A 23293-nucleotide genomic window follows, 5' to 3' on the forward strand; every position below is an offset into this window, starting at 1 on the left:
AGTAAATAAAAAAGACAAGTATGCAGTGCAGTGCAGGGCTGGACCAGCAGCTAAGAGTGTGTATGGTCTAGCAGAGGACCAAGATGGCGACCCAGCACTCACACTGTATGGCTCCCAACTTCTGTACCTCCAGTTCCAGGGGATATAATAGCCCCTTTGGCCTCTGCCAGCACCTACAGGCATACACACGCACCATGCACAAGCAAACAATTTAGTACTTCTCTTCACCCCTGCTGCAGGAGCACTTGTCCTCAGTCTGCCAGGGAGCCACTGACCCACGTTCCTAGACTGAAAACAAGGGAGCTTCATGTTTTGTATTAAAATATTTTATATTAATCACTCAAACTTCATTTTTATACAACGAATGCATACATCATGTGTGGGGGGCTGTCTTGTGGATGTGGGGAGGGTCTAGTAGTGGGACCTGTCTGCAGTCAGGAGACTGGAGGCCTCCTCTGCCTTTGAATGACCTGGAAGGTGAAGCCTGACTGATGGCCATCACACTGCACACAGACCCGCAGCTTCCAGGCCAAAAGCCAGCTGCCCTCCTGGCCCAACCACAGGGGTAAGCTGCATCTACTGCCTCTGAACAAGGCCCCAAAGCCCAAGGCTCTGCGGCCAGCTTGTCCTTGGCTTTGGTGGCTGTGGCATAGCACGGCTTGAAGCGGGGCGCGTGCTGAGCATGGGCGGCCTCCCTGCACCGCCTAAGCCGGCATGTCAGCCTTGCTGAGCGCGATGGCCAGCTCCAGGTCCTCCTGCTCCTGCCGCCGGAGTCTTGCCAGCCGCTCCTGCTCCGCTTTCTCACTCTCCCTCTTGGCCCAGGCCAGCTGCTGCTCCTCATTGCCAAACTATAAAAAAAGATTGGGAAAGTGAGAGGGGGACCCAGAATGTGGGCGGAGGGGCCCTGACGTCACCTCATGTACAAAGAAGCAAGGTGCATCCAACCTGAGCTGCCAACTGGAGGACCAGACACCCACCCCTGTAGAGAGAGGCAGCCTGGCCTGGTGCTGGAAGGTTCTAGCAGGCAGGCCCACCAACTCTGGAGGCACATCCTCCAGCTTTCTCTCTCCTTTTGAGACAGGTTCTCCTTATGGAGACCAGGCTGACCAATCCTCCTGCCTCAGCTACCCCAACTGTCAAAGTTTCCATCCTCCTTAGGCTGGAGCCACACCCTCCCAGCTACTTAATTCCTCCAAGTCCTCTTGAGAGGCCTCAAGCGCCCAGGGAGCCAGCACACTGCCTGTATAGGGACCTCAACAGTCCCCTAATCACCATCCCTTCTAGTGGATGTGGAGATCTGTGTCCTCGAGAGCAGACAGACATCAGCAGACAAGGGATGAAACACAACCTCCTTGGGGAAGGAGGGAAGGACAGTGGAGAGGAGCACAGGCAGCTGCTTCACCAGGGCACTGGGCCCTCAGAATGAACTGTCTGTACGTTGTCACCAGTAACTGACACGGATAGTGGCTTGGGGACCTTGGAGAGTCTAGGTGGGAGATATGGGGGCCACAAGGAACCGAAGAGTCCCAGAACAGGACTGTGACTTCCCAGCCAGTGACAAGGCATCTCCTGGAGTATTACTCAGCTATGCTGCTGGCGGGAGTGTGGCCCCCCAGGGAAGGGGTGGAGCCCAGGAACCCTCACCAGGGCTCAGGTTCGGTCCCCTCATCTGTTCCCCCTCACTGTCTTACGAAATTTTCCCAAAACTTCGTGGGGAGCAAAATAAAAAAAGATGGGCCACAGAAAGAAGGGCTTCATCCTCCACAGCCCAGATGAACAAGCCCCCGCCTCTGCTGCACCTCACTCATGCCACAAACTTGGGTGCCTCTGAGCTAGAGGCCAAGAGAAAGAACCCCACACAGATCTGCCTCACGCACTTGGGCCGAGAGAAGTTTCTAGCAAGGATATTTTCTCAGTAGTATTGACTAGCTCTGATTGGAGATGCTTAGACTAAGCCATTTCTGGTTTTCCTGGGTCACATAGGGGTGACCTGAGTCTGGGGTGTCTTAGGTGCCCCTTGAGCAGCAGCTTGGGTGCCGCTTCCCTTTTGTACTGTCAGCTGCAAGGAGTCCCCTTTCTCAGACACCATCATCATTGAGAATTTGGTCAAGAAGTAATTTGGTCAAGAAGTTTTTATTTCTGAAGCCCCTTGAAATCTGTCTGCATGGAGCGTACAGACAGGCTCTGTCTCCACTTCTCAGTGTGTTCATGGACACCTTTGCAAGGCCCAGAGAAGTCAATCTGATGTCTGCCTGGCTCCTAGGGAAGCTGTGCAGGCTGTCAGCTGTTCTGCTAAATTCGCACCCCTGGCTGCTTCTAAGGAACACACGTGAGGCCCGAGGCAGAATGGCTGTTTGTGGCTGTTTTCTAGGGCAGGGACTTGGAATTCCCTGGGCCTCTGATAGGCACCACTGTGCCCTGCTTGCCAGGATGTAAAGAAACTTTTTTGTTGTTTTCAAGAAAAGTTCTCTCTATACAGCCAAGGTTTCCCTCAACTCAGAGATCTATCTGTCTCCCTAAGTGCTGGGATTAAAGGTACCAACTACCAAGTCCTTTTTTGAGACAGGGTCTCTTATAGCCCAGACTGGACTTGAACCAGCTGAGGATGATCTTTAACTTCTCAACTACTGGATGCTGGAGATGGAGCCCTGGGCTTCATGAGCGCCACCCACTGAGCTATAGCCAGAGCCCAAGAAAAGAAGCTTCCATTAAAGCTAGGCGGTGGTGGTGCAAGCCTTTAATCCCAGCACCTGTGAGGCAGATGCAGATGGATCTCTGTGAGTTCGAGGTCAGCCTGTTCTACAGAGTGAGTTCCAAGACAGTCAGGGCTACACAGAAAAGTCCTGTCTTGAAAATAATAATAATAATAAAAAAAGCAGCTTCCAAAGTTACCGAGGGAAATGGCTCACCGTTAGAAAGCTCTGGGGTGCCACAGCAGGTGCCAAGGACAACATGGCCAGCCTGCATGAGTGACATCAGCTTCCAGAAGTCTACCCCAGCCAGCTGTTTTCCACAGGTGACTACAGCCTTTTCTGAGCCTGCACAGCCAGCACAGCACTCAGGTTCAGGGAGGGCGATCCCACTGGACCCCTGCCGCAGGTGGGGACCGCACTATGCTGATGGGAACACAGGCCAGGCGGGATTTGGTTTCCCATCTGGAGATGAGGGTGTTTAAATGAAAAGTTAATCTAGGTATGGGTACAGGACCCAACATCCCAGCACCCAGAAGCTAAGAGTTTGAGGCTAGCCTAGACGAGACCAAAACAACAAACTGATAAACTTGAAACATAAACCTGAAGCCAGTAAGCACTCTGGGACAACAGAGTCGTTAGCCCAGGCACAGCTCGGAACCTGGTGTTTACGAGAAACTGTGCAGAGGAACGGAGCGCTCCGCCGGTGCGGGCACAGGAAGTGAACTGGCTTTTCAGAAAGGCCACAGTCATTTCTCTACACTGTGGTTCAGCTCCACCACCACTCTTCCCTGCCTAAACCGAGCACTGGAGTCACGTGGCAACAGCTGTGCCCTGTTTGTTTGTTTTTTTAAACGAACTATTTTATTTTCGTAGCCCAGGCTGACTTGGAACTCCTGATTCTCCTGCTTTTACCTGCCCAGTGCTAAGATAAGAGAGCTGGTGTGGACTGGACACAGCACCAGTCCTGGCCTTGTTGGTTAATAGTTCCCACACGAAAATACACCTGGTGCTATCCAAAAAACTCAAAGAGCTTCTGTCTCTTTCTAAAGGCACACTGTGTGTGCTACCAACAGAGATGAATGGGCTGCATCTTGGAAAAGTCACAGCTCCCCAGGGGCCAAACGAGGGCCAGGAACAATGTATTATTATTATTACTATTTTTAGACATCATCTCCCCATGTACCTCAGGCTAGCCTCAACCCCGAGATCCTCCTGCCTCGGCTTCCCAGGACTCGGAAAAGAGGTAAGTGTCATTGGGCCCAGCTCTGTTTATGTAATTCAAATAAAGCCGCAATACAGCCACATCCCATGGATGTCACTAACAGCTGGGGAGCACCTGGGTATTTACTATGCCCTGATACAAGTGCTTTGGGTTGTTTGTTTGTAGTGGGAATGCGGCTCTGCCAGTCTCTCACCTCCAAGCCACGCTTCAGCCCTCCAGGTCTGTTTGGAGGCATGAGGATCAGTAGTTCACGACTACTAATTCTAGGCTACAAACTACAGTCTGTGCTTATCTCGAAGAACAGTAAGATATGAGTAAACAAAGCAGTGATCCCAATGCCTCCCAAGACAACCCAGCGAGGAACTCACAAACCTTTACAAAGGAACGCTTCTGGGAAAATGACACGGATTATGGGACAACAGTACACTCAGAGCACAGGCTGCCCTGAGGCGGCAGAGGTGCTGAGAATGCCCCGAAGGAGCCAGGCTGATTCCAGGAAGACCCTGGCCTGGGAAAGTGGCCTCTCTGAACCCTTGAAAGAGAGAAGAGGTTCCAGGGTGGTCGTCTAGGGTGGATTCTTTCTCATCGTTGCTAATAAATCAAACAGAAATTGGGGAAAGAACAAAACAGAACAGAAAATAGCCGAATCTCTCATTCTCGGATGCCCTGCCTGGACTCTTTTCTCCTACATGCACAATGCGCTTAGGCAGGACTGCGACCCTGGCTCAGAGTCCTTTCTGAAGACTCCGAGGGCCTGAGGAAATATTCAGTCAGTCTTGGGAAGTGCCTGCACGCTCAATCTCCAAAATTCACTGGACCAGCATGGTGGCACACACCTTAGTCTCAACACTTGGAAGAAGCAAGTGGACTCTTGAGTTCCAGGCCAGCCTCTGCTACATAGGGACCATGTCTCAAACAGAAACCCAGTGAACACAATATCCTCTGAGGGACAAAGATCAGGCACATTCCGTGCCACTCTCCCAGGAGAAATTTCATCCTCCTGCAGTCCATTAAACTGTAGCTCTTATCTTTATAGACAACCTATTTTTCTTAGAGGCCAGTGCAGAATAATTAACAAAAGTAGTAGATGGATGGTGGGAGGGGCCAGCAGCAGGAGGAGCAGTGTCTGTAGCTGCAGAGGGACCCCCACCCCCAAGAAGCAGCAAGCCAGGCAGGAAGGCAGCCGAGGGAGGACTCAACTTACAGAGGTGAAGTCGGCAAAGCCGGAGGAAGAGGCCTTAGGAGGTTTAGATGAGGAGGAGGGGGCAAATGGATCTTTGCCACTAAATGGGTCCCCAAACCCCTTTTTATTTTGGAACGGGTCGCCGCTGTCAGCCCCGAGTGGCTGGAATGGATCGGGGGACTCGGGGAAGGCTGAAGAATCAAGCTGGCTTACAGGTGTACTCTGACCTGGAAAGTTTAGGGAAAAAACAAAACAAAAACAAAAACAAAAAAAGAAATACAAGTTACTCACTATGACAGGGTGGAGGACAGAGTGGGGCCCTTGGCTGCCTCTCTGGGGAGAGCAGTGGCCCTGGGGACTCTGATATTTTTTTTGGAGGGGGGGGTCTGGAATCCACGACCCTATGCCCACTCTACTTGTTACAGCATGCTGTTTGTTGATAATAACCCCAAATAGAGGAACAACAGGGTTGTGAGCGGTGCCAGAAGAATGATTTAATTGCTTTAAAGTTATTTTTGAGACAGGGTCTTCCCATGCAGCCCAGGCTGGGCTTTGAACTCATCTTCCTGCCTCACCTTACCAAGAGATTGGGATGGCAGGTCTGTGCCACCACACCTGGCCCAAGATCACTTCAGGTCACATAAACACACACAGACCCACCAGCAGCTAAAATTGGACCTGTCTTTAGTAGTTAAAAACACATTAGAACTCAAGTTTGGTTCCCAGTACCGAGGTCCTGGTTCTGAGGTGTCACTGGCCCACACTTCCCTATAGTTACTACTCCACTCAGAGAATACCTAGGATGAGACAGGCAGGCTGTCTGCACGTGACTCACTTTAGCCCAGCCCATCACACTTTTCCCATCACAGCTGAGCAGAGAGATACAGTAAAAACATCTAAGGACAGCAAGAGGGGGCAGGGAGGATTCCCTGGTGACAAGGTCACAGGCAGAGCAGAGCACAGGGCAAGATTACAAATGACAAATACCAACCACACACTTTCCAAGGCAGGCAGGTACTCCTGCATCCTGATGTTGCACCTCTGTCCAAGCACAGGGTCCGGACATCCAACATGGCTGAGACATCAGTCCCAAGGGCCAGGTCAGCACAGCTCCCTGGTGTTAATGAACTACCCACACCGGCTCTCATGGTTTCAAAATCATCATTCAGAAAGAAAGTAGACCAGTGCACAGCCTGACAGCAGTTTGGCTGGCAAGATTTCTGAGCAGGTAAGGCGTTTACCACCAACCCTGACGACCTGAGCCACGCCAGGCACCAACATGGGAGGGACAGGCAGCTTTGTAAGGTACTTTGACTTACATATGTGCCACGGCATTCACCCCCCACCCCCAGCAAAAGAAAAAATGCAAGTAAAAAGTCCTAGCATTGTATTCTGTTCCCCCCAGACCACTGAGCCACCCCACTCCAGCCATCTAGGGCTCCAAACTCAATTCACACCTTCCACTCTCTGCTCTGGGGTTCGTGAAGGAAAAGTTCTCTCCTCATGTGTGGTGGAGGAAGGAGACTGGGGTGTTATCAGGATGATACTCGGGAGCTGAGAATCAATGGCAGCCTGGGTCCAGACAGCTGCAAAGTGCAATAGTTGGAGCCAGGCTGTCTCTCAGCTTAGCTAACGCTAGAGGTGTAGCACCATGAGAAGTTTCACACAGTAGTGGCCTGCTGCCCCCACCAGGAGGTAAGGACTTGACAGGGTAGGCAAGGGTTCTTGCAGTTGCTATACCACTGCATTTCACACACTCACAAGACACATCTGGAGTGGAACCTGGTAACAGGAGGGCGCAGCAGGTGCATGGCCATGGGAGGAGTCCAGTGAGCATCACTGTATTGTTCCTTCGGGATGCTGCTTCCCCCGCTTAAAAAAAGATAGCTGGGCGATGCTGGCACATGCCTTTAATCCCAGCACTCAGGAGGCAGAGACAGGCGGATCTCTGTGAGTTCGAGACCAGCCTAGTCTAAACGAGCTAGTTTCAGGACTGGCTCCAAAGCAACACAGAGAAACTGTCTCGAAAAAGAAAAAAAAAAAAAAAGATAAAAGAGCCCTTGTCAGAAGGATAGGTACACACCTCATTCTACAGAGGTTCTGACCCCTGTGGCTTATTAAAGCCTATCTCTCTCCCACTCCCAAATATCCCTGCAGGCCAATCACCAGCAAGCCCACCCAACAGGCACGAACAAAAAGGCAGCCAGCAGAGGCTGGGGAGGCCCGCAAGGCTCCAGCACACTTCTGGTACTGACCCAGGGCCCAACTGTTGTCCTGGGCCTCTTCCTTCATCCTGTGGTCTGGGAGCCTCACCCAGGCAAAAGGAGTGTGACATAGGAGGGGTCCCTGTCCTCGTTTGGGGACCCTCTCTGGTCACTGTCTCTGTAACTTCCACCCTAAACAACCCCCCTCTTGCCAGGAGTCCTGCCACAGAGCCCTCCCCATCAGCCCCTCATGCACTCGGCCTCATCTGCACAGCCCATCTACATGCAAGGTCATATTGTGGAGGCCATTCCAGTGCCCACTTGTTGGCTCAGATGCCTCCCTGCCACGCCTGGTGGTCAAGTCACTATGTGCTTTCTCATTCTCTTCTCGAAGTCTGGAACCTCCGCCCCTGAGTCTGGACCTTGCTCCCCATCCTCAGTGCCCAATCAGGAGCTGGGAGGGAGGGAGGAAGGGCTGTGGGCCTTTGATGAAATGTAGCTCGTTATAGCACAAAATCTGAGTTCCCTAGGTACTAGAGTACTAGAAAAGCTCCAGAACCACACTGACTCTCCTCCCAGGGTTCTGCAGTGATCCCAAACCTGGGCACTCTCAAATTAGATGCTATCTTATGCCCTACCATGCATAAATACACACTAACTCATGCTTGTGCAGATCTAGTACTTACTGGGCAAGATCCTAGGCTAGGGACTGAACCAGCTGGCCCCCGGGATTCCACACAGCCTTGCTGCCTGCTCAGCCTGTCTCCATACCCCTCCATCAAGTTCATGGCTAGAAGTCCTGACCCCCAGTTATGAAGAGGTCACTATTGTTAAAATTATTGTTTTTTGAGAAATGGTCTCATGTAACCCAGGCTGGCCTTGACCGTGTTATGTAGACTGTCATCCTGTACTTGGGAGGTTGAGGAAGGATTATGAGCTTGAAGCTAGACTGTATTACTTAGCCAGCCCCATCTAAAGTATAAACAAGGGTGGGGCGCTTGTTCAGCCCCGAGTGAAGCACTGGGTTTCATTCCCTACCCACTAAAAACTAGGCGTGGCTAGCCACACCTTTGATTCCAGTACAGCGGCTGAGGCAGGAGGACCAGGAGTTCAAGTTCAACATTAGCTACCAGAGTCTGAGGCTAGCTTGGACTACATGAGTCTCTGTCTCAAAAACAATGAACAGTAAGAATTTAAGAGCAGGACATTTCTTGCAGGGTGTGCTGAGGCTAAGCAGGGAAAGGAGGCGACTAGCCACTTCTGGACCACTCTTCGTCTATTTAATGAAGAGCTTTTTCTCCCTTGGCTTGGGGATTAAACAAGACACAAAAAACTGTTTTGGTGGGAGGGCAGTCAGGAGCCTAGCCGGCTGCAGTCAACTGAGGCTTCTGAGAGCAGAGAGGCGATCAGAGATGAAAAGAGCCTTTCACACCAAGACTCGCTGCAGCCGAAACCGTTATTTAGACATCGCGACTGTGCTCATGAAACCCGCCAGGAGCAACTGCTGCCTCTTGTTTTCAGGAGGGGGACGGTTTTCTCTTAGGTGCCTGTGTTTTGGGTGCTGCAGGTCCCTGCCACTTGCAGGTTGGTGTGGCCCTGGATTGTGCCCACAACTTGAGCAATGAAGGAAGACCCTGGCCGTGGCTTCCTACTTGGCACTGAGTTATTTTTGGTGGCTGTATTGTTTCAAGGCTGGGTCTAGTTCCTGCTTTTATGTAACCACTTCTGCTAACTCCTTCATCGCTTTCCCCATTTTTCGAGGTGAAGCTGATCCCGGGTGTGACAAAGTCACTCTGTCTACCCCAGCAGTAGGAAGCAAATTCACAGTGCTTTTGGCTCTTGGGACACGAGTATGGAGAAATGGCTGCGGAAAAGAGATCAGAAAAAACTAAAAAAGACTGAGGCCATGTCTCAAAGACAAAACTGGCAAGATGGCTCAGCAGACAAAGTTGCTTGCTCCCAAGCTTGACATCTAGGTTCAATCCCCAAACTCACACAATGAAAGAACTGTCCTGACAGTTGCTCTGAGCCTCACCTGTGTGTCACTGACCAAAGTACACACACAAGCAAATAAATGTAGAAAACCAAAACAAAGGGAAGAAATAAACAACAATAAAAGAACTGTTTGGCCAGGCATGGTGGCACACACCTTGAACTGGGAGGCTTGGCAGGGAGAATGAGATGACCCCCCGTCCCCGCTACGCCCCAAAATAACAAATGAAAATAAAAACGTTTCATGAAAATTTAACGGGATGGTGCGTGATAACTGATGCCACAGGGGGCATGGTACCCCTGGCCGTGCTCTCCGGCCGCTGCACTAGCTGAGGGGACTGAAGAAGCACAGTAGGTCGTATGTGGAAACCACAGCAGTTTCAACAGCCACCCGAGCGGTGTACCGAAACCACACACAGCACTGACTTCGGCAAAAACAACACGAACTCCATGGTTTACCACAGCACACTCTGCTAAAAAAAAATTACTCAGTGGCCGGCCCCACCCTGGAAGAATTTCTTTAATTTTTCTATTTTTCAGGTTTTCGAGGCTGTTTGTCTCCCAGCACAGAAAGTCAGCACAGCCAGAGACTAAAGATCAGGGAAGTGCCTTTGCCTTTCTGGGCTTGCTTCTCAGGGATCCCGAGCCATTCCTTCCCAGAGCCAGGCTTGAATAACACACTGGATCTCAATAATCAGTTTCAAGAAGGGTGACTGATACAGAAGAACAGTCAAGAGGTCTGGGGTGCAGGGGCCCTAGAAATTTGATTAAGGAGAATATCAAATATCAGGACCGGGCTCTGGTGTATTCAGAAGGCGGAGGCAGGGGGATCATTAGTTCCAGGCAAACCAGTCTGGGCTGTCGAGTGCAACATTGTGCTGTAAAAGGGGGGAAAAAATTAAAAAAAAAAAAAAATTTGCACCCAAGAGAGAGCATGTGCTTGCCCCTGTCAAACTCTGAGTTCTGTTGACACAATTCATTGCTGTACTTAGAAAACGCAGTTCTGCAGATGAGAGATAAATACAGGAAAAACACCCCCTAAAAAAGACAACTAGAAAACAAAGACTAAAGGTTTGTGGTCAGGGCAGCTGCCCCACCCCAGCCATTACCCACTGCAACCCAGGTCGTTCCCACACTGCCATGCACCGACATGGGCACCCACACACCGTTACTGTCCTTTTTTGCCCTGGACAGCATTGGTCGTTCTCACTGCCAGGCTTTTCTGCGAGTCCTTCTGTCGGGAACTAGGTGAGGGACACCAAGAAGTCACCAAGGATCTCATCTCTTTTTGCTCATAGCTTACCAACAAAGCAGAGACTACGTAGGGACAGAGAGGAGAGAGAAATCAGATTGCCTGACTCAAACTTTCAACTGTCATAAGAAAGGAGTCCTTTCCGCTCACACCTCCGTTCTCCCACTGACAGTTCTGGCAGCCCTGGTGTCCAGGCCACTGCGGGCTTGCAGGCAGTTCTGCACATTGGCAGATCAGAGCACCGTATAGCAGCATAGTCCAGAAGATAAAAATCTGAGGTACCGGATCATATCGTGGTGCCAAAACTTCCCACCCAGAATATTTACCAATTTTTGAGAAGTCTTGCTTGGCGCATCAGAAGGGACAGGATGAGGTTTGGGTCTGAGCTGAGGAGAAAAGCTGAACAAATATTTGTTATCCCCACCTGTGCTTGGGCTGTTTTTGTCTGTTGTGATACGGGCAGGGGTCATGGGAGTCTGCGGGGCTGGCAGCCACGGCGCTGCCCCACCATGGAAAGGGTCCACAAAAGACAAAGAGGTCTGAAGCAAGAGAGACAATTCTGAGTTTCCACAAGGGCCACTCTGATCTCTAACGAGGAACTGGTGAACGGGGTGACATTAGCCTACAGAAGAAAACAGGCTGGGGGCAGGGCTGACACAAATTGCTACAAACCACCTGCCCTGTGTTCTGTCATTTGTTTTGGTGTTCACTCTGCAGTCCCCCTGGGACCTTATGCCCCATGTGCTGGGATCACAGGCACAAGCCACCATTTCTGGCACACATCAGTCTTCTGAGAAGTCACTTTTGACACGATCCTTCTGTTCCAGTGGGCGTTCAGGGAGATGTTCTCTGCAGAGAAGTGGCGGTGGGGAGTCTTTAGTGCTTGCTATGCACAGCCGTGGGGCTGCCAGGGACCTTTGTTCTTCCCTACAAGGGCCAACACAGCCAGAATGCTACCTCTGTGAAGGAGGAACTCAGCACAGACCGTGATGTCTGCAGTGGGAATGAATGACCTATGCTGGAAAGGGTCACAGGCTCATGGAGCCCGAGGAGGCTTGAGGGGGAGGAACCCTACTTGGTTCTCTTTTCTTTTCTTTTTCCTTTTTTTTAAAAAAAAAAAAATATTTAATTTTATGGACATTGGTGTAAGGGTTTCAAATCTTCTGAAACTGGAGTTATAGACAGTTGTGAGCTGCCATGTGGGTGCTGGGAATTGAATCCAGGTCCTCTGGAAGAGCAGCCAGTGTTCTTAGTCACTGAGCCATCTCTCCAGCTCCTCTCTTTTTTTTATAATATATTTTATGTACATGAGTGCTCTACTTGTATACTTGCATGACAAAGAGGGCATTGGATCCCATTATAAACAGTTATGAGTCACCATGTGGTTGCTGGGAATTGAACTCAGGACTTCTACAAAAGCAGTCAGTGCTCTTAACCACTGAACCATCTCTCCAGCCCTTCTACTTGGTGAAATTTCTGACAAGCTGTGAGCGACCACACTGACCCTGCCAGAGGGCCGGGGAGATTGTACCTGGAGCCAATAGCCTGAGTCCTTTAGGTGAGTCAACGGTAGACCCTCAGCTCAGTGAGGGCCTGGAAGTTAGTTGCTTGTGCCCACTCATCACCACAGATGCAGGTGGGAAGGAAGACCCTATTTCTCTGGGCTTATGTCCCGCAGGCTCCCCAGGACCTCCACTGTCTGGATGTGAACCACCCCTGGAGTACTATTTACCCGCTACTGCATACCAGGTAATGGAGTTACAGGACATCCATTGGAATCATCCTATTGGGTACAGTGGGGTGGGTGTGACAAGGTAGGCAAATACTTCTACTTCAAACTGTTCTGCTAACTCTGCAGAACGGGAATTGCAAGGTTACTGCAACCAGCTGGAGAAGCATGGATTAACCCATAGCCTGGGAAGCAGCCCTTTCAGCATATGGGTGCCTCCTCAGCCAGCATCTGCACAGGCAGTGGGTACAGTGAGGGCAAAATGGGGGTGATGGTGCTCCACCAGTTTAGGTGTCTCAGGTGGCTTGGGTGCCTTCTGCCCCTCCTGGCTGGCTAGCAAATGCCAGCGTCTTCCTGAAATGGAATAAGTGTGTCCCATTCTAAACTCTCTAGTATACCCGCTGCATTATCTCTTTGCCACCATCGTGGGAACGGAATTAAAGTAGTTATATTCAGGGCAGAGGTGCTAACCACAGGCTCAGATGGCGATGCCATTTGACAATACGCAGCACTGAGAGGCTCGCGCACAGTATGGCCAGTGTCAGGGCCCAGACACGCAGGTTCTGTCGTTGGCCTGGGACTTCACAGGAGGGTTGAAAGCACACTGGAGTGGAATGCTTATGGTCCTAGAACATTCTCTGTGCCTGTACTCTGCCGGCCACAGTGACCCTGTGAGGAACTCATGCCACTCTGCATAGATCTCACACGGGTGGGAGAGGATGTGTCTGTCCTGGTAGAAGTGACTTTTTTTTTAAGAAGTGACTTTTTGCTTCTGCTTTGGAAAGGGCATCAAATTCAATACAAGTCCAGACCATTCTCATGTTGCCTGAGTGAGAGATATTTGCTAACGTAAATGTACTGATAGTGACATTGTGGGAAGGGGCAAAAAGCTACTATGACCTTATCCCTATCGTGTGCCTGGCCTTGTAGAGAAGAGGTCATGAGTAGTAATAAAGATGATCATTAACTCGGGGAGAGGTTAAAGGTGACTGGCTGGTGAGTGGGTGCCGCTGGGGCAGCGGGCAGGCTCTGCTAGGAGCCGCAGGGCAGCACTGGCAGGAAGTGGCAGGGTGGGGCTCGTCAGGATTCCGCTATCTCAGGCAGCCCAATCACTGACGCCCACACAGCCGTTTCCTGCACTTAAAAAAAAAAAATCTGTTTCTCTCTTTGCAAATCAACAACTTTTACCTAGAAACTTTAGCGGTGAGTTCTGACTGATCTCCGTCTTCGTCCGTTGCAGAAAATACACCACTGTTTACCTGGGGGAGGTGTGCGCTCACTGGCAGTTTTCAAGCTGTTTTGCATGCGTCTGAAAGCAGTCAGTTGCCTCAGGCTCAGACAGACACCTGCAGGTTATTTAATACCTTGACAGACCTTTCTAGAAAAGATCTCCAGGCATGAAAATGCAGTGCTTTCAAAACACCCAACTTTTCTGCACACCCCAGCAGCCTACATACTCTGTAGCTTCAAGGCATTGGGGTGGGGGGCACCACAACAGATGCAGCTGATCCCTAGGTGAACTGAAATGAGCTAGGACAAACAGAAGACCCCAAGAGACATGGAGCTGGGAGAACGCAGCATGTAATTATATGCCGCCCAGACTCAAACTATACATCCTGAGCGCAACCCTCAGGGGACCCTGCACCTGGGACGGCTAGGTGCACAGGAATGCAAGGCAGACCTGTACACCATTCATCATGCCATGTGCTTTACTTACAAGCCTGGACCCAGGCTGTGGAAAACTGAGGCAGGTGAGCTTTGGGCACGTGTCCAAGGCAGCCCATGGACATCTGCCTGAGGTCCTCGTGTCCCCAAAGCAGCCTGACTGAACAACTCCTTAGATTTTTGTTGGAAAGGTTGACCAAAGCTAAGTGGCCACTCCCAGGCACACGGACTCTGCAGGGTCTTTCAGAGAGTCTCTGTCCCTGGGCTAGAAAAGCCAGGGCAGGAAGATGGTAGCACATCTCACATGCAGGGCAGTCACAATGAGGAAAGCCACTGTCACTCACGATTCCTGCTTGAATCAGCTGAAACAGTCTGGAGAAGCACTGCCATTGTAACACGTTCTCTGCCAGGCACATTCACCCGTAGGGGTCCTTGGGAGCAGGGTGCCCTACCTCCTCCATCCCCTCCTAGCCATGCCAGGACCAGCTCTCCCACTGCAGAATTTCACATGTGATATCGCGAGGGTCTGAACGATGGAGCTGAGGGCTGTTTTTGCTGTACACTGGTCATGTGGTTTTCCTCAATGGAAAAAGGGTGGGCAGAAAAGCACCATCCCAAAACAGGGCATGATGAGGCACGATGTCTGAGGCAGGAGAATTGTCGAGTTCCAGGTTATGACAGAGACAGATCCTGTCTCAGACATAAAATAAAATAAAGGCCCCACTTCAGCTTGGCTATGTCCCTTCTTAAGTGGTCAGAAGAAAGAAAGTGCCCTGGCTCCTGAGCAAGTCCAGCCATGTCAGTGTGAACTGTTGCCCCATCCACCTGAGAGTAGCTGTGGCATGTGTGGTATGGATGGGACACAGGAAGAAGTGCAAGATTGGGCTCCAAATCCATGCATGAACCAGGCATTTGATGCCAAATGCTTTCCCATCAAACAGGGCTAATTAACAAGTCAGCTAAGGCGGGGGAGGGTCCTGGGCTGTGCACTGGTACCATGGCGGTACCTGCATGGTTAGAGACTAGCATGAGATTGACACAACCACAGCATAGGATGCTGGGCTTACATGCAGCCCACACACATCTGTACCTACCACCCAGCAGTGTGTACATGGCCGCGCCTTTCTGTCCAGCTGCTGCTTCTGGGTAGAGTGAAATGAAAAATGCTTAGGCCCCCACAGGTACTCTGCAGCTGCTCAGGATTACAGTGCACGAGAGACCCAGTTCTCAGGATGCTGGGACCCTCCTGGCTGGGTTCTCCTGATTGCTGATGTAAGAGCAAATGGCAAGTAACAAGAGACAACTGATGGAGGGGACATGGGGACCAAGTCCAGGTGCAGATGCCATCTTCCCCTGTGACTCTGGGTGGGCCCCATGCCCTCTTGTTCCCCTTCCTCTGTGGTAAGTAGACATTGTGTTGCCTGCCCTGTCTATCACAGGGTCTCACTAGCATCAGAAAAATTAAGGGATGCACCAGGCCTCCCAAAGTCAGACAGCAAGAACACACATGCACACACACCCAAGGCACAGTGGCTGTGACAGAACCCAGATCTGCATCATGGAAAATGCACCAGGTTCAGAGCCTCAAACAGGTGGCTGAGGGCCTTGAGGCCCCGATCCTGGGCCGATTCTTGAGAAGACTCAACTGCAATGCGAGGTATGGGGTCCCTGAGCACTCAACACTTCACAAGCTGCCTGCTCTCTAAATTCAGCGTGAGGAGAGGACACACAAGGACATGGGAGGACATGTGGGACAGTGTCAGCACTGTTTGTGTCCATGAGAGCACATCCGTGGACACACATGAGGCAGAGTGAGTGTAGTGTTTACAGGTGTGCAGGTGAATGCCTGTGGCACATCTGACACAGGCAGTGGGCACACTGTAGGAATGAATGCTCACTTGACACTCTAACATTTGACACCATGAGTACATACGCAAAACATACATAGGTACACACACATTCAAGCCTTTGTTTTCAAAGTGCATGTGAGCCTTCAGTGATGGAACATGCATGTGGGCATGCACACACACTGCCTGTGAATGAGGGGCATGTATGTGCAGGTGTGCACATGTGTTTACATGCTACACCCAAGGTGATGGAGTGCAGGGTGCTGCCCACAGTGGAAGGACTCCCTGTACTTCCAGGCCAGGGTCTTTTACAGGTGCCCCTTTCCCGCCCTTTCACAGAGTATGCTCTCATCATACAGTCTGCCAACCTGTCCCTGAGGGGCACTGGTGACAGCAGGGGAGGGCAGCCTCTTCAGGATAACCCTCCCTCTATCTTCTGTAGGTGGTCTATGAAGGTGTCCTGCTGCCAAGGACAACCTGGATAGCAGAGTGGGATGGATGATGGACGGGAGCCTGTAGGGACAGTTGTGGCCCTGTGGCCACCTGCTCTTATTAGGGACTGGAAAGAAATGTTTTCTCTTTTTCAGTATTAGATATCAAAGCCAGGACTTCAGGCATGCAAGGCCATTGAGCTCTGTCCTCAACCCTTCATATGGGAGTCACAAATACTCAGGATGTGCTAGGGGAGGGCACAGTGGCCCTCTCTGGAGAGCAGGGTTTAGGATTGTGAGGTTATAGGGAAGAGGGCAGGAAGCCCCTCTGGGGCAGCCTTCTCCTGACCAGGTGGGTCAAAACTACCACCATACCCCAACACTCAGGGTCCCTGCTGCAGCCACCGTGGGAACGGCATGAGGCCAGGAAGATGTTGTACACTAAGGGATGGTGCAGATATAGGTACACTGATGCAGGCGCCTTCAGGGGGACCTTCATGTGGATACTGTCACAGCTTGCACCTCGGGACAGGGAAATAGCATAGCACACACAGCTCAAGCCGAGGGCAATGGGGAGGTATTGGGGCAGAGGGGAAACTCTCCTACCCTGGGGTCTACTCTACTCTGGACTGCTCAATCGAGGGGCCCTGTGCCCGCCGCCCTGTCCCCACGGGCGGGTGCCGCGAGAGGAGGAAGCGTACTGACCGCTGGGCGGTTTGGGCCGTGGAGGAGCGGGCTTCTTCGGAGGCAGAGCGGGAGTGTCCTGTTTACTTTTAAAGGGGTCATCTGAGAATCCTGTGCCTCCCAAGGAGGAGGAGAAGGGGCCAGAAGGTGGGGGCTGTAAGAGAGGACACGAAAGAGGCAAAAACAGACATTAAAAAGAAGGCACTGGGCAAATACTCCCGCACCAAGAGCCCTGGCAAGACCAAGGTCCTCTCAAGACTCCACTTTCCTCCACCCTCAAAAGTCAGGCCCTCTGAATGAAAGAGAAGCCACCAATACAAGCTGCAGAGGGTAACCCTATTTCCCAATGGTCTCTCTTGCTCCATTATGGGATCTTTCTCAGCTCAACATTACACATGGGTTCCTGGGACTTCAGCTCATGTCCAGAGATGCGTATGGCCTTAGCCTCTGCTGGCCTGATGCTGGAACAGACCCTCTCTATGCCCCCAGAGCCTGTATGCTGCAGCCCGCTGAGTGATTCAGGCTGGAGTGTCTGCTCCAGTGCCTGCCCCCTTCATCTGCTGGCACAATCACACTACCTCCGTTAGCTCTACCCACTCGGGGCAGCTACTTCTACTTCAGCTTGTTTCCCTACCCAAGGCTTTAGTCTCAATTAAAGCCCCAATTCCTGTTTGAAATTAAGACAGTTATAAACAGATGGATGAGGGAGTGGATGATGTGTGGAGTGGTGAATGGATAGACAGACATGTGGGTAAGGGTGGATGGGACCTGTGGGTGAGCATGGGTGGGACGTGTCGTGGATGTGACGTGGGTGAGGGTAGATGGATGAAGGCATAGACTGATGTGGTTAAATGGGTGAGTAGATGCATGGGTGTGTAGTGAATGGGTGGTAGAATGGTTAGTTTAAATCCTCAACCTGCAAAATCCACAATCACCAAGGAAGCAATTCTCAACAATGAGGGCTCCAAGTTTAGATAAGGTTGGCCTGTAGGCATGGGAGAAGGGACCATTTTGATTACGATTACATGAACTGAGGTGGGAACACCTGCCCACTGTGGGTGGCACCACAGACTCTATAAGCAGAGATAGAGAGCTAAATACAAACATTCACGCATTTATCCCCTGCTCTGGACTGTGAGTATGACTGGCTGCTTCAAGCTACACTCTGACTTCCCCACAGTGATGGACCGGGATATTTTATGACAGCAACATGAGAAGCGCAGGACAGATGGATGGGGAAACGGGTGGAGGACAGCAGGGAGATGCACAGTGGACTGATGGGGGTAGTCTGGTGGATGGATGGGTGGAGAAAGGAGGAGGAGGGAGGGGTGGTGAATAGAAGTCAGACCACACATGGGGCTGGTGTACCAAGCACACTCTAAGCGCTCTTCAGGGCGCACAGGTGCCAAGTCTTGGCCTCCTTTGAGCCCATCTCCTCAAAAAACAAAACAATAAATACAGCTAGGTATGGTGGTGCATGAGATGAGGTGAAGAGGAAGGCCTAAAAGACACCAGACAGACAGCACAGAGGAGGACTGTGGACCTTCGGTGTGACAGTAACAAAGCATCTAGGACTGCCCAGGACAGGAGCAGCTGGAGAACCGCCATAGACAGGCTGCCCATGACACGTAAGCATTGCCAGGGCATAGATGATGAGGAGGAGATACGATGGACTGTGAAGCTCTATGAGGCCCCTGGGAACTCGGCCAAGTACTAGAGACCCCAGGGGAAGTTTAGCAGATGGACCCCACTCTGGTCTGAGTCCTGCCTGTCAATAATCACTCTGTCTTGGCACTGATTCAGTGGTGGGCCTGGGCCTCCCCCTGCTGGTAAAGGGCTCCCACCACTCATGGCATCCTTCCCGGTTCAGGGTCAGTGTCTGTGGCTGGCAGGTGCCTGTGTGTCAGCATCATAGGGATGCAGTGCCTCTTACCTATGGGGGAGACACCCTCTGACAGACAGTGGACAAAGCACAGTGGCCAGATCATTTGAGATACTTGCAGGGAAGAGCTGGAGCCTCCCATGTGGGAGAAAGATCTCTGTGGTATGGCAAGGGGTAGGTTTCCTGATCCTCCTGCCTCAGTCTCTTGGGTGCTAGGAGGACAGGCAGGTACTATCACACCTGGTGGAGAGCGTGAAAATAGGAAAGAGAAATGGAAATGCTAAGAGGGATTGCTGTGATCCCTGGACCTGCATGGTGGAAACAAGAAACTCCTCTAATACTTGTGCAACTTGGGGCATTTGGCACACTTACACAAATAAAATATGGTGGAAAAAAATTAAGTGAAATGCATGGACAATGGATGATGAAGAGCACTGGCTGCTCTTGTGAGGTCCACATGACAACTCACAACCACCTGTAACTGCAGCTCCAGGAGTCTAACAGAGCTATGCTGCATAAGACATATATGCAAACAAAACACATAAACTAATTCTTTCTTAAGTGAAATATCTGACTGGATACAGTGCCACACACCTTTAACCCCAGGACAGACAGATCTCTGTCTGAGTTTGAGGCCAGTCAGGGTGCTACAGGGTGAGACTCTGTCATGGACAATTCAAAGTCAACTTGACATAAGCTAACATCATCTGAGAAGAGGGAGTTATAATTAAGAAAATGCCTCCAGCTGAGTGATGGTGGCACATGCCTTTAATCCCAACATTTGAGAGGCAGAGGCTGGCAGATCTCTTGAGTTAGAGGCCAGCCTGGTCTACAGAGTGAGTTCCAGGACAGCCAGAGCTATAAGGAGAGACCTTGTCTTGGAATAAAAAAAAAAAAAAAAAAAAAAAAAGATTAAAAAAAATGTCCCCATAAAATTAGGTTGCAGGCAAACATGTAGGGCATTTTCTTAATTATTGGTTGATGGGGTAGGGTTCAGCCCATTGAGGGCAGTTCCATCTCTGGTCTGATGGTCATGGGGAGCAAGCCAGTAAGCAGCTTCCCTCCATAGCCTCTGCATCAGCCCCAGCCTCAGGCTCCTGTGCATCTGAATCTCTGTCCTGACCTCCTCTGAGGTGGAGGTGGAGGTGGAGTGAGCCCTTTCCTGTCTAAGCTGCTTTGGTCACGATGTCTCATCACAGCAATAGGAACTCTAACTGAGCTGGGCCGTGGTGGTGCACACCTTTAATCTCAGCGCTTGGGAGGCAGAGGCAGGTGAATACCTGTGAGTTCGAGGCCAGCCTGGTCTACAAGAGCTAGTTCCAGGACAGCTAGGACTGTTACGCAGGGAAACCCTATCTCGCAAAACCAAAAAAAAGGAACTCTAACTAAGACAGACCCTTTCTCAAAAAGAACAAAATGTTAAACAAAGTAAACAAGAACACATTTCACCCAACATATAAAATAGTAAAGTCCAGGTCAGATAAATTCACTGTTGACAAAAACCAGAAGGACCAAGCCAGGTGTGATGGCAGAGCTGCCACCACAGGGTATCTACAGCACTGGGCAGACGTGAGAATAAAATGACATGAGACTCCTCAAAGGAACCCAGAGAGTGAGGGGAGGGTGGGTGCTTTCTACTTCCTCCCCGCAGGGCAGGCCGAGGACAGAGTCACCAAAGCACCCAGAACCCAAGGCAGCACTCAGACAATGCACCCATCGCACTGCTGGAGAGGTGGGGAGAGTGTGGCTCATCCGGTCACAGGGAAGACGCTGGGCTCCAGTCACAAGTTCTTTGCAGCAGGGGCACGGCAGGGCCTGCAGCAGGGGCACGGCAGGGCCTGCAGCAGGGGCACGGCAGGGCCTGCAGCAGGGGCACGGCAGGGCCTGCAGCAGCTACAGCTCCTCCCCAGGCCTCTCAGGGCCTGGTCCTGCTACTCTCACCTTCTTCCCCAGGACTTGTGAGAGAGCCCTACTGCCATCACACACAGGTAAACTGAGGCACAGGAAGGCTTGCCCAGACTGTACCGCACGTCAGTGCTGACCCAGGGCTAGTACAGCTTGTCTACTACCCAGACTTGGACTAACTCCACGGCACTGTCTGAAGGGCAGACACCGAGAACTCCCCATTCTCAGGCTGAAGGAGACACACATGGCTTCAGGGGAGAAGGCAGTTCCTCCAAAAGAAAACAGCGTTCTAGGGTTGGAGACACAGCCAACAGGTCAAGTACCTGAGCTTCCTGGTACCCCGGGAAAAGCCAGGTGCTGCAGCACCTATGGCATGTGTCTATGGTATGAGGTAAGCTGGGTTTCCCAAGCTGGGCTGAAATCCCAGCCCAGCTCTCTGCCTTGATTTCCCATCTGTGACATGACAGAGACAATTGGCCTCATTGTCAAGAGTGTCCTGGAAAGGAAGAGTTAGGGAAAATGTCTGCCACACACTGGATACATCAGCAGAGATGCCATAATGAATAGAGCGGCCCCCACCTTGTCACAGTCCCTCATACTGAGAGTATGGAGAAGGAGTTCCAGAAAAACAGCTCCTGAATCTCAAGTAACATTGCAGCATACTGTAACTGTTCATTCGCCAGTTGTGCCTTGTTTAAAAGTCATACTGTGTCAGAACTGCAGGTGCAGAGGAAAGTGAATACGAGGTTCAGGCATCCATTGGGGAAGGGCTCCCAAGATGGGTCTCCACAGGCTAAGAATATGGTGAGGCACACAAGCAGGATCCTATCTCTTTCTGGAGCCTGTGTCTACAGACCCTCAACTCCTCCTGCCTCTGGGGAGCAGAAGGAGGTAGACTAGGGCCATCTACAGGCTAGTGGTTGATTTTTCGAGATAGGGTCTCACTATAAACCCAAGGCTGCCCTTATATGCATGCTTCTCTAGCCTCCAGACAAGACACAGGATAACAGAAAAGGTGTGTGCCTCTCAGAGTCTTTTGATGTTGGCAAGAGGCTCAATGTACTTGCAAGCAAGCCTGTTGACCTGAGTTTGATCCTCAGGTTCAATGGTGGAAAAAAACACTGACTCAAGCAAGCTATCCTTGAGTTCCACATGGTGCCACAACACCTGCACCACTCCTCCCAAAGAGAAGTCACCTGTTAGCTGAAGGTCTAACTGTGTGATGGCCTGTGTGATACAGTCCTGGGCCTGGGGCCTGAAATACAGAAGTGGACAGAGGGTGCAGTGTGGACACAGTTCCCTGGTCTCCTGACTTGGGAAACCCTGACACCTGGTGACAATGCTTCTGACCTTCTGGCTAGCTGCAATGTCTCCTTGGGGCTTAGCTGTGTCAGCCTGGCTCTCCTCTAGTGTTCTATCTTGTCTAGTGCCACAATGCCCAGGGATTTCCCAGTACCAGCTTTATTCTTTTCTTTTCTTCCTTCCTTCTTCCCTTTCTTCCCTTTCTTTCTTTTTTGAGGAAATGTCTTCACTGTATAGCCCTGGCTGACCTGAACTCACTATGAAGATCAGGCTAGCCTTGAACTCACAAAGCTCCACCTACCTCTGCTTCCCAAGAGCTGGGATTAAAGATGTCTTTCACCAGGCCAGCTTGTATCCCTAGTTTTGATGATTTTAGGTTTACCACCATGTTTCCTTTGGGATCAGGCTCTCTCCTAGTCGAGGTTCCTGTGAAGCCTGGGAACTGGGGAGCAACAGGTATGCTTCCAATGACATCAAGAATTCAGAGGCAGGAGTGAGCTGACCATTGCAACGGCCTCAGAATTGTGTTAATGTAGACTGCTTAGACCTTCTGGAAAGCAGTTTTGAGGAATAGTCAAAAAGGACTGGGGGCATGGCTCAAGGGTGAATCTCCTGCCTAGCATGCAGGGGACCCTATGTTCCATTAGCACCACTGCAAAGATTTTTTTAAAAAAAGAAAGAAAGAAAAAAAAAACCACGACAAGGTTGAAAAGTCACTGAAAATGGGCTGTCATCCACCCCGCTACTTCACAGGTGGCTTTTCTTCTGGGTGCGGGTGGAGAGAAGGTGAAAGAAGTTAGCCTTATTTACATTCTGAAGTGCTCTATGAACACACTTTAGAGAACTTACTTACTTTGATTTCCTTTTCGGCTGGAGTGCTGGGATGAACCCAGGGCCCTGATCATGCTCTGCAGGCTCGTGCCACTGACCGCACCTGCAGTCGGGGGAACTCATTTTTAAAGCAAGCAAATGTCACCAAAGCTCAACAACTGCCTAGATATTCCTCTGGGAACCTGTCCTGGCTAGTTTTATGTCAACTTGACACAAGCTGGAGTCATCTGAGAGGAGGGAGCCTCAGTTGAGAAAATGCCTCTGCAAAATCTGACTGTAGGCCAACCTGCAGTCTTAATTACTGACTGATGGGGCGGGCCCAACTCATGATGGGTGGGGCCATCCCTGGTGGTCCTGGGTTCTGTAAGAAAGCAGGCTGAGCAAGTCAGGGGAAACAAGCCAGTAAGCAGCATCTCCACAGCTTCTGCCTCCAGGTTTTTGTCCTCTGTGAGTTTCTGTCCTGACTTCCTT

At 51.0% G+C, this 23293-nt stretch overlaps 1 protein-coding gene across 9 annotated transcripts in view; it reads right to left on the reverse strand.

Moving 5' to 3' along the window:
- Positions 1–321: 321 nt before the first annotated feature.
- Eps15l1 (epidermal growth factor receptor pathway substrate 15 like 1) overlaps positions 322–23293 on the reverse strand; it is an 80560-nt gene continuing 57588 nt past the window's right edge. For 4 of the 9 annotated variants that reach the window (XM_057752276.1, XM_057752277.1, XM_057752278.1 and 1 more), the window contains 4 exons: positions 16924–17056; positions 15035–15082; positions 5120–5325; positions 322–848 (listed from right to left, as the gene is read on the reverse strand). In XM_057752276.1, the coding sequence (XP_057608259.1) occupies positions 705–848; positions 5120–5325; positions 15035–15082; positions 16924–17056 (531 nt within the window). In that variant the 3' untranslated portion in view covers positions 322–704. Of the gene's footprint in view, positions 849–5119; positions 5326–15034; positions 15083–16923; positions 17057–22844; positions 22926–23293 lie in introns of those variants that run through there. The other 5 variants (XM_057752279.1, XM_057752282.1, XM_057752283.1 and 2 more) reach the window with 5 other exon arrangements.

This window comes from Chionomys nivalis, chromosome 20 (genome assembly GCF_950005125.1).
Source record: "Chionomys nivalis chromosome 20, mChiNiv1.1, whole genome shotgun sequence".
In the NCBI taxonomy this organism is placed as follows: Eukaryota; Metazoa; Chordata; class Mammalia; order Rodentia; family Cricetidae; genus Chionomys; species Chionomys nivalis.